This window comes from Gymnoscopelus braueri (assembly GCF_963280865.1).
Source record: "Gymnoscopelus braueri genome assembly, chromosome: 10".
Lineage (NCBI taxonomy): Eukaryota > Metazoa > Chordata > Actinopteri > Myctophiformes > Myctophidae > Gymnoscopelus > Gymnoscopelus braueri.
The window spans coordinates 1,621,814-1,632,876 of record NC_137611.1 but is presented as its reverse complement, the minus strand read 5'-3'; the positions used below and the strand labels follow the sequence as shown (position 1 = coordinate 1,632,876).

Here is an 11,063-nt window from a genome sequence, read left to right as displayed (position 1 = left end):
TTTGATTTAGTTTTGATTTAGTTTTGGTTTAGTTTTGATTTAGTTTTGATTTAGTTTTGATTTAGTTTTGGTTTAGTTTTGATTTAGTTTTGGTTTAGTTTTGATTTAGTTTTGATTTAGTTTTGATTTAGTTTTGGTTTAGTTTTGATTTAGTTTTGATTTAGTTTTGGTTTAGTTTTGGTTTAGTTTTGATTTAGTTTTGATTTAGTTTTGGTTTAGTTTTGATTTAGTTTTGATTTAGTTTTGGTTTAGTTTTGGTTTAGTTTTGATTTAGTTTTGGTTTAGTTTTGATTTAGTTTTGGTTTAGTTTTGGTAGTCGACCAAATTTTTTTCGTCACAGTTTTAGTTCACAGAATTAACACTGATCCACACCCACTAGCTTTGTCTGTCTGTCTGTCTGTCTGTCTGTCTGTCTGTCTGTCTGTCTGTCTGTCTGTCAGATGGTGCGGCAGTTTTGCAAATCGTGACCCCAGAGAAGGGGTTAAGAGTTAAGATAAGTGACCAGCGTGCTCCTTGCCGTTGTGTTGTGTTAAGTTACACAAGTGACGTTGTTTGGGCGTAAACAGTGCTCTCTGATGTTACCCCCCCCCCCGCGTTTAGTTCAGTACCGCCCGTCCCGGTCCCTGTGAGATTATAAAAGTATATTTTTCACACGTTTTCACCCGTCAAACGCGGGTACCCGACGGTGCAGGACTCTGGGGGGTTAGCCGGCACACAGCACCCAGATAGCAAAATATGGGTGAATCAACGTTGAAAAATAGTCGGCCATAACGGTTGACTCAACGTTCAATCTCAACGTTGAAACTGTACTGAAATCACAACGCCATTATTATTTGATTCAACGTTGGGTTTCAACCACTAACTAACACTATATCAACGTTGATTCAACCATCATCTAAATGGTATTCTGCATGCTGATTTTAGTTGATTTTATGTTGAATCAACGTTATGACTCAATATTGATTCAACCATCATCTAAATGGTAATCTGCATGCACATTTTAGTTGATTTAATGTTGAATCAACATTAGGAATCAACATTGATTCAACCATCATCTAAATGGTAATCTGCATGCACATTTTAGTTGATTTTATGTTGAATCAACATCAGGAATCGAACACTGATTTAATTTATTAATTGGATTATACTGAATCATATTAGGAATCAATATTGATCCTGATCATCCAACAACCTAATGGTAATCTGCATGTACATTTTAAATTATGTATGCTGATATACTGTAAGGCTACATCTTGTTCAAAATTACCTTACATTTCCCAAAATGTGAAAATATAAAAATAAAGACAGACAATATGATTTGAATCTTCACATTTATTGAACCAAGGCATTTAGACCTGCGTTGAACTGCTTTAACCATTGTTTTTATGCTTTAACAGATGAAATATAGAACATATACAAGATTGTAGATCTGCTATTTATGAAAGAAATCGTGAAAATGTCTGCAAGCATTTGGATATTTTGACCCGATTCTGTGAATGTCTTCTAAATGATAGATCTGCTATTTTTGAAAAATCGTAAACATTTGTTCAAATCTTTGAATATATATTTTTCAAAGGAAACTTTTGTAACTGAAATCTGTTTCTGGGGGTCCCTGGAAAGATATTTTTCTAGGTGGGGGTCTGCGTCCAAATACATGTGATTTTGGGGGTCCTTGACATGGAAAAATTTGAGAACCACAGATTTGGAAGTAGTATTTAGAAGACAGAATCGGGGACAAAATATTAATTTTCACGATTTTTTTTTGGGTTGTTTTTTATAAAAAGAAAAGAAAAAAAGGTCCAAGTTCAAACGCAAAACGCTGTCCCGGTCTAGATGGGTTAAAGAAAAGAAAAAATGGTTGAAGTTCAAACGCAAAACGCTGTCCCGGTTGTAATGGGTTAATCCCTTCAGGGAGGGAGGGAACCTGCAGAGGTGCCACCTGCATCCAGATCCGGTCCCTGCTGCTCCAGAGCATTCCTCGGGATGCCTCCCTGACGGCCAGGCGCAAACTGCAGCCAAGACTTGACCGTCTTTTCATAGTTCAACTGGGTTAATTTTCGGTCCGATCGTTGAGCAGCAGCTGAAAGATAAGATAACAAGAAAGCACATGGGATTTAAACACTCAATTTTGTATACATATAAAACACAAAGACACTTAATCTGCAGCAGCCAGTGCGGGTTGGCTAAAAGACTGGACTGGAATTTGAAATGAGCATCTAAAGCATTGCATACACTTTCACCAGCACCTGACTCCAACCTAAACTTTTTTTAAATATTAATTTAGGAAATTGTGCTCAACTAGTCAACAGGAGATTCTGGTTAAATCAGTCTAAATGCACACATCCGAGTTGAAATCTGAGTTGAAATCTGATTTGAAACCACCTCCAGAGGTGGTTCGAAATCAGATTTAACTCGCACATACAGCACAATAGGCAGGTCGCACTCTGGAGCCCTGTGCCTGCCACAGTCTGTGTAGACAGAGTTTACAGCTGATCAACTGGTTATGAGGGGAGGGGAGGGGCCCTTGGCAGCCTCCTTGCTCTCTGCAAATTTTACTTGGAGGCTATTTATTCCGAATGTATCATATTTTTAAGTTTAATTGTTATAGCACGCCCGTCCCCCGAAATAAAAGCCCTAAAAACACAACACAGTAAGACAGACAGACATGTGTATACATTGTCACAAGATACCCCAAGATATATATCTATACAGGCATGCAAACAGCCCGAGGTGAAAAAGGTGACAACATGTTGTTTTCTTTCGGGTCAGGTGTCACACAATTGCCCTATTTGAGTTCAAAAAGGTGACTGTAGCTGAAAAGTGACACTTTTGCATGTCTGTATACAGGTGGACTATAGGTGGTCTATGGGTGGTATACGGGTGGTATACAGGTGGTATACAGGTGGTATACAGGTGGACTATAGGTGGTCTCTAGGTGGTATACAGGTGGTCTATAGGTGGTCTATGGGTGGTATACGGGTGGCATACAGGTGGACTATAGGTGGTCTCTAGGTGGTATACAGGTGGTCTATAGGTGGTCTCTAGGTGGTCTCTAGGTGGTATACGGGTGGTCTATAGGTGGTATACAGGTGGTATACAGGTGGTCTACAGGTGGACTATAGGTGGTCTATGGGTGGTCTATGGGTGGTGTATGGGTGGTATACAGGTGGTATACAGGTGGTCTCTAGGTGGTCTCTAGGTGGTCTCTAGGTGGTCTCTGGGTGGTCTATGGGTGGTATACGGGTGGTCTATGGGTGGTATACGGGTGGTATACGGGTGGTCTATGGGTGGTCTATGGGTGGTCTCTAGGTGGTCTATGGGTGGTCTATGGGTGGTCTATGGGTGGTCTCTAGGTGGTATACGGGTGGTCTACGGGTGGTCTCTAGGTGGTCTATGGGTGGTCTCTAGGTGGTATACAGGTGGTATACGGGTGGTATACAGGTGGACTCTAGGTGGTCTCTAGGTGGACTCTAGGTGGTATACAGGTGGTCTCTAGGTGGTATACGGGTGGACTATAGGTGGTCTCTAGGTGGTATACGGGTGGACTATAGGTGGTCTCTAGGTGGTCTCGAGGTGGTCTATGGGTGGTATACGGGTGGTCTATAGGTGGTATACAGGTGGACTATAGGCGGTATACGGGTGGTCTATAGTTGGTATACAGGTGGTATACAGGTGGTCTATAGGTGGTATACAGGTGGTATACAGGTGGTATACAGGTGGTCTCTAGGTGGTATACAGGTGGTCTCTAGGTGGTATACAGGTGGTATACAGGTGGTCTCTAGGTGGTCTATGGGTGGTCTCTAGGTGGTATACAGGTGGTATACAGGTGGTCTATAGGTGGACTCTAGGTGGTCTCTAGGTGGACTCTAGGTGGTCTCTAGGTGGTCTCTAGGTGGTCTACAGGTGGTATACGGGTGGTATACGGGTGGTCTATGGGTGGTATACAGGTGGTCTCTAGGTGGTCTATGGGTGGTATACAGGTGGTCTATAGGTGGACTCTAGGTGGTCTCTAGGTGGACTCTAGGTGGTCTCTAGGTGGTCTACAGGTGGTCTCTAGGTGGTATACGGGTGGTATACGGGTGGTATACAGGTGGTCTCTAGGTGGTCTCTAGGTGGTCTCTAGGTGGTCTATGGGTGGTCTATGGGTGGTATACAGGTGGTCTATGGGTGGTATACAGGTGGTCTATAGGTGGTATACAGGTGGTCTATAGGTGGTATACAGGTGGTCTATAGGTGGTCTATGGGTGGTATACAGGTGGACTATAGGTGGTCTCTAGGTGGTATACAGGTGGTCTCTAGGTGGTATACGGGTGGACTATAGGTGGTCTCTAGGTGGTATACGGGTGGACTATAGGTGGTCTCTAGGTGGTCTATGGGTGGTATACGGGTGGTCTATAGGTGGTATACAGGTGGACTATAGGTGGTATACGGGTGGACTATAGGTGGTCTCTAGGTGGTATACGGGTGGACTATAGGTGGTCTCGAGGTGGTCTATGGGTGGTATACGGGTGGTCTCTAGGTGGTATACAGGTGGACTATAGGTGGTATACGGGTGGTCTATAGGTGGTATACAGGTGGTCTATAGGTGGTATACAGGTGGTATACAGGTGGTCTATAGGTGGTATACAGGTGGTCTCTAGGTGGTATACAGGTGGTATACAGGTGGTATACAGGTGGTCTCTAGGTGGTCTATGGGTGGTATACGGGTGGTCTATGGGTGGTATACAGGTGGTATACGGGTGGTATACAGGTGGTCTATAGGTGGACTCTAGGTGGTCTCTAGGTGGACTCTAGGTGGTCTCTAGGTGGTCTACGGGTGGTCTACGGGTGGTATACGGGTGGTATACGGGTGGTCTCTAGGTGGTCTCTAGGTGGTCTATGGGTGGTATACAGGTGGTCTATAGGTGGTATACAGGTGGTCTATGGGTGGTATACGGGTGGTATACAGGTGGACTATAGGTGGTCTCTAGGTGGTATACAGGTGGTCTCTAGGTGGTATACGGGTGGACTATAGGTGGTCTCTAGGTGGTATACGGGTGGACTATAGGTGGTCTCTAGGTGGTCTATGGGTGGTATACGGGTGGTATACGGGTGGTATACAGGTGGTCTATAGGTGGTACACAGGTGGACTATAGGTGGTATACGGGTGGTCTATAGGTGGTATACAGGTGGTATACAGGTGGTCTATAGGTGGTCTATGGGTGGTATACGGGTGGTATACAGGTGGTATACAGGTGGACTATAGGTGGTCTATAGGTGGTCTATGGGTGGTATACGGGTGGTATACAGGTGGTATACAGGTGGACTATAGGTGGTCTCTAGGTGGTATACAGGTGGTCTCTAGGTGGTATACGGGTGGACTATAGGTGGTCTCTAGGTGGTATACAGGTGGTCTCTAGGTGGTATACGGGTGGACTATAGGTGGTCTCTAGGTGGTATACGGGTGGACTATAGGTGGTCTCTAGGTGGTATACAGGTGGTCTCTAGGTGGTATACGGGTGGACTATAGGTGGTCTCTAGGTGGTATACGGGTGGACTATAGGTGGTCTCTAGGTGGTCTATGGTCGGTATACGGGTGGTATACAGGTGGTCTATAGGTGGTATACAGGTGGACTATAGGTGGTATACGGGTGGTATACAGGTGGTATACAGGTGGTCTATAGGTGGTCTATGGGTGGTATACGGGTGGTATACAGGTGGTATACAGGTGGACTATAGGTGGTCTCTAGGTGGTATACAGGTGGTATACAGGTGGTCTACAGGTGGTCTCTAGGTGGTCTCTAGGTGGTATACGGGTGGTCTATAGGTGGTATACAGGTGGTATACGGGTGGTATACAGGTGGTGGTATACAGGTGGTCTAGAGGTGGTATACAGGTGGACTATAGGTGGTCTATAGGTGGTCTATAGGTGGTCTATGGGTGGTCTACGGGTGGTATACAGGTGGTCTATAGGTGGTCTACGGGTGGTATACGGGTGGTATACGGGTGGTATACAGGTGGTATACAGGTGGTCTATAGGTGGTCTATAGGTGGTCTATGGGTGGTATACAGGTGGTCTACAGGTGGTATACAGGTGGTATACAGGTGGTCTCTAGGTGGTCTCTAGGTGGTCTCTAGGTGGTATACGGGTGGTCTATGGGTGGTATACAGGTGGTCTCTAGGTGGTCTATGGGTGGTCTCTAGGTGGTATACAGGTGGTATACGGGTGGTATCTGTCCTTTGCATAATCCTGCAAGGTCATCAAGGCTAGGAGGGCAAGTGCTACGGGCTGAGGTGGAGTCTGAAGAGGTGAGTCTATGGGTGGTATACAGGTGGTATACAGGTGGTCTCTAGGTGGTCTCTAGGTGGTCTCTAGGTGGTATACGGGTGGACTATAGGTGGTCTCTAGGTGGTCTATGGGTGGTCTATAGGTGGTATACAGGTGGTATACGGGTGGTATACAGGTGGTCTCTAGGTGGTATACGGGTGGACTATAGGTGGTCTCTAGGTGGTCTATGGGTGGTATACGGGTGGTCTATAGGTGGTATACAGGTGGACTATAGGTGGTATACAGGTGGTATACAGGTGGTCTATAGGTGGTCTATGGGTGGTATACAGGTGGTATACACAGGCATGCAAACAGCCCGAGGTGAAATAGGTGACAACATGTTGTTTTCTTTCGGGTCAGGTGTCACACAATTGCCCTATTTGAGTTCAAAAAGGTGACTGTAGCTGAAAAGTGACACTTTTGCATGTCTGTCTATAAGTGGTTACCAACTCCACTGACTGGCCATCTATAACACTACTCTGAGGAACTAGTGGTGTGACAAATACTTACTGAACAGTGCCTCTTCGCCTCATCCAGTTTGTTCTTCCCCTCTGGGATGACACCATGCTTTCCGTATACGACGGCATTGCGGCACTCCTCATGGGTGAAGAACACCTCGAACAAGGCGTGGAATAGCCTCTTGCAGTCCTTCCTGGCACGCTGGTGTATGGCTGCCAGCTGCACAGATGAAATCATCTGTCCACAGCCTGTGAATAGAGAGCGAGCAATTAACAAACTGCATTTTAAGACATCAGCTACATTGACCCCTTTCTGCGCTCAGTGCACCATGAAAACAGACAACTGTGACCTTCTGAAAACTTCACTATCTAGTTGCAGCTCACAACACGGATCACTCGCTACCAAGAACGTCAGGTTCAGTGTGAAATGTATGGCAAACGTATACATCCATACCTGGATATAGCTCCTGCTGCCCGAGACTGGACACTCCAGACTCTAGGTCACCGACCAGGGTGATAAAGCCCTTCAGTGCGTCTAGTTTCTCAGAGCCTAGAACAAAGACAAAAAAATCTGAGTCTACTGAGTGTATTTGTAAAACAATAAGATTGAGTACTGTTCTACAAAGCTCTACAGTATATTCTGATAGCAGTCATTGATGAGTATTTGTTCAGTAGCAGGGGTCGATCTCCCCAGCTCTTCAGTAAACAGAAAACAAAATGAGTGCAATAAATCAATGGTTATTATAACCGTAACAATCAAAATTAAAGTGTCTGCATTAAATTGATGGTTATTCAAAGCTAAACAATCAAAGTGCCTGCATTAATCCAGTGGTTATTCTAATCTTAACAATCACTAACTCCATCAGTTTTTGAGAGATTGTATTTTGGGTTTTAGGGATTTATGTCCAAGTGAGAGAAGAACTCTTTGAATAAAATCAAAGGTGTTCTTCATTGATTTGGGGTACTCCAAATTCAGTGCGTAAATCAGTCCAAACAGTAGGCAGATGGCATGTGGGAGACTTTGAAGGTCATCACTGTTGTACCTTCCAAGACGATGCATGATAGTGAAGAGTCCAAGTGCAGTGAGTGAGGAGAAGCCGGGCTGTCTTCAGGAACCACGGTCAGGATCCCAATGGAGAGGTGGGACATGTCTGGAAGGTCATCGGTGTCCTAACAACCACAATTACATGTCAAATGTCGCCTTTTTATATGGTAGAAAACACAATACACACCCACTAAGGGGAAGTAAAATTCTGGAATGACTATATTCAATAGAAAGAACAGACTGTAAATACTGTACACGCATAAATAATTAACAGATCAATTAATGATTTAAGTACATCTAGACAGCTGTAAACATTCTGTCTGCTTGAAAGTAGAGTTGTTATCCCAAGATCTATTATGACCAGATAGTGTATCACGTTGTTAAACATAGCCATGTCCTGAACTAAACAGTTGTCATGTTGGCACCATTTTCAAATAGTATAGCAAACTTATTTACCAAGAGTATCAGTGAAGTGTTGATGTTGTTTGAAGAGAAACAGTCTAACATTGATGTGTTAGACTGCAGACTAGCAAGGCAAGGTGGAGGGAACAGTGGAAAGCAGCAGAACCATCTAGGCTTCACAACTACATCGAGGATCCCACAGATGTCCCTGGCCAGCACCTGCCCCGTAAGCAGTGGACAACCCTCAACCGCCTGAGGACAAGCGTGGGACGCTTCGGTGAAGCAATGCAACAGTGGGGCCTCTCGGACAGTGCCCACTGTGAACCTGGAGACCCCCTAAAGACTGTGGAACACATCATGACCAGCTGCCCGAAACACCGCCCACCACATGGCGACCTAGGCCTGATGAACCTGGATGACGAGACGCTGGACTGGCTTGCTGCAACGGAGCTGAGGATCTGATGACATACGCAAGAAGAAGAAGATTGATGTGTTAGACTTTAATTAATTAGTTATAGGAAATATTAGTAGATCCCCTCATAAAGACAAGTGAAGGTGTACAGATACCTGTGTCTATAGATAAATGACATTTGTTTTATCATTTAGTTTTTGAAAGCATAGTGGGAGAATGCCATTAAATGCAATCAGATACAAGTTTTAATTATCATGAATAGGGCAGTCTATGGAGGGATGACTTTGTATCTTAGAAACTTAACAGTGGAGGTACAGCTGATAAGGAGAAAGTGGAGCAGGATTAGTCACACATTCAGGAGAAACAAAACAGCAATAATTAAACATTAACATGGAACGCACCAGGCAAACGGAGCAGAGGAAGACCCAAAAACACCTGGAGAAGGAGCACAGATTTAACATAGGTTTAACATAGGTTACTGCATCCAAATAGCTCTAATGAGGTGAATGCCAGTGTAACACTTTTTTCTGCCCAGTGTGATGTGGTATTTCTTTACTGTTTGGTTAGGATTTATAATGGTAAATTATGTTTTTTAAATTGCGTGGTTCTGGCATGGCTTCCATGTTTAAAGCGATAGTGCTTAAAAGGGCAAGACCACTTTGGTAGAGGTTTGTGTTGTGTATTTACCTTGCCATGATGTAACTCCAAAGGAGGACAAGAAATCAAAAATAATTGCTCCATTGATTAGAAATTGATCATTCAAAATATGCTCCTCATTGACTTACATTGTACGCTGAAACAGCTCTCAAAGTCACTATTTTAGCACATAAACAAACACAATCAAAGCTAATTCAGACAATATAGAACATCACCAAACCCAGTACTGTTTATTTTTTGAATAAAAATGTCAACTTCCTGCTGATTTTACTATTTGAAGATCCGGATCCACAGATCCAGTCGGGGTTTTCTTCTTAATAAAAATAGTAAAATCAACAGGTTGTGAGCTTGTAGATTGGCGATTTTTTTAAGCAACGCTGTTGTACGACAAAAGTATAAAATAGGGCTAAAGTACTTAATCAGACTTATTGATTTACTAATTATAAACATCACTTGGATACAATTATATTTTAATCGTGTGTAAATATGTTTCTACCAAAGACTAGTTTCAAAATTTGCGAGTCAGGCCTGCCATGGATCACGAGCGTCATGGATAAACTGCAAACTAGTGTTTGCACTTTCTCCATTTATAGCCCGTACATCCACATAAACGTTCAGATTCCAAATATAAAGTGCTGACCTCATGGCCACGAATGTTACAAGTATGTACGGACCCTCAGATGTACACGTATCTTCCGTATTGTTCAATAAAAAGCATTTTAATCCGATCGGTGGCCATTTTCTTAGGTTTTTCGCCATATGCTAACTGTGACCCTATCGGTTGGGAAGTGTATTGCACTCTACATACGTTATAACTCTATGAGGAAATGGCCATCGATCGGATGAAAATGCTTTTTATTAAACAATACGGAAAATACGGGTACTTCTGAGATACCATATATAATTGTAACATCCGTGGCCATGGGTTAAGCACTTTATATTTGAAATCTGAACGTTTATTTAGATGTAAGGACCGTAAAGTTGAAAGTGCAAACACCAGGTTGAAGTTTCGTCATGACTATCATATCATATATGACAGTCATGTTTCAGGGCTATACTCGGGCAAATACACGCCACGGTCATGAACTAACAAGTTGGACAACATTTTAATTCCATAAACTAATTCAATTTACCTGTTATAGTAGATTAGAAGCATGGAAACATCCATGTCTGTAAGGTTCGCTCCTCCTGAGCCGTTAGTTCGACTTCCTGCAGCTCCCCGGTCCGTCTGAGTGTGTGTTCAAAACGGATAAGCTCCGCCTCCGCCTAACCCCTTTATAATGTTGACGCAATGTTGGGTCAGTGGTTCTCAACCTGTGGATCGGGACCAGCCAGGGGTCCCCACATGATTTTTTTTTCTGGGGGGGGGGGGGGTCCCCAGATGACAGTGAAGGGACAATTTAAGTAACCTTTTTAATAAATGAAAAAGTAAAAATATAGCAAATAAAAAGACCATTGCTGCATCAAGAGTAATCAACAAACTATACAAAAAAATTTTTGTCAAACATTGGCCAAATTCTCAAATAATATAAGAAAGAGGCAAACAGCCGATCTGCAAGTTGTGAGCTTGTAGATCGGCTGAAGTTGAAGGATAAAATTAATAATGATAATAATAACTGATATTAATGATGATGTTCACATCATGTAAAAACATTTAACATTTTTGTGCCTTTTGTTTTTTAACCTGTTGTTTTTTAACCTGATTTCCAAAAATGTAAAGTGTGCTATAAATAAAGTGTATTATTATTATTTTTGTATTATTATTATTAATATTATTATTAC

The 11,063-nt window shown here is 43.1% G+C and overlaps 1 protein-coding gene across 3 annotated transcripts; it reads right to left on the bottom strand.

Annotated features, from left to right (window-relative positions):
• Positions 1-1,772: 1,772 nt before the first annotated feature.
• On the bottom strand, positions 1,773-10,518 carry LOC308094258 (uncharacterized protein). 3 transcript variants are annotated; one of them, XM_080440797.1, is made up of 7 exons: positions 10,415-10,518; positions 9,026-9,059; positions 8,267-8,670; positions 7,809-7,935; positions 7,220-7,315; positions 6,818-7,014; positions 1,773-2,080 (listed from the first exon to the last, which is right to left on the bottom strand). In XM_080440797.1, exons 3-7 carry the CDS (start codon positions 8,315-8,317, stop codon positions 2,051-2,053), a joined length of 501 nt encoding a protein of 166 aa, XP_080296923.1. In that variant the 5' UTR covers positions 8,318-8,670; positions 9,026-9,059; positions 10,415-10,518; the 3' UTR covers positions 1,773-2,050. The 3 variants fall into 3 exon arrangements, with proteins under 3 accessions (XP_080296923.1, XP_080296921.1, XP_080296922.1); XM_080440795.1 differs by lacking the exon at positions 1,773-2,080 and having other exon boundaries at positions 6,664-7,014; XM_080440796.1 differs by lacking the exons at positions 1,773-2,080; positions 9,026-9,059 and having other exon boundaries at positions 6,664-7,014; positions 10,415-10,514.
• Positions 10,519-11,063: the final 545 nt, after the last annotated feature.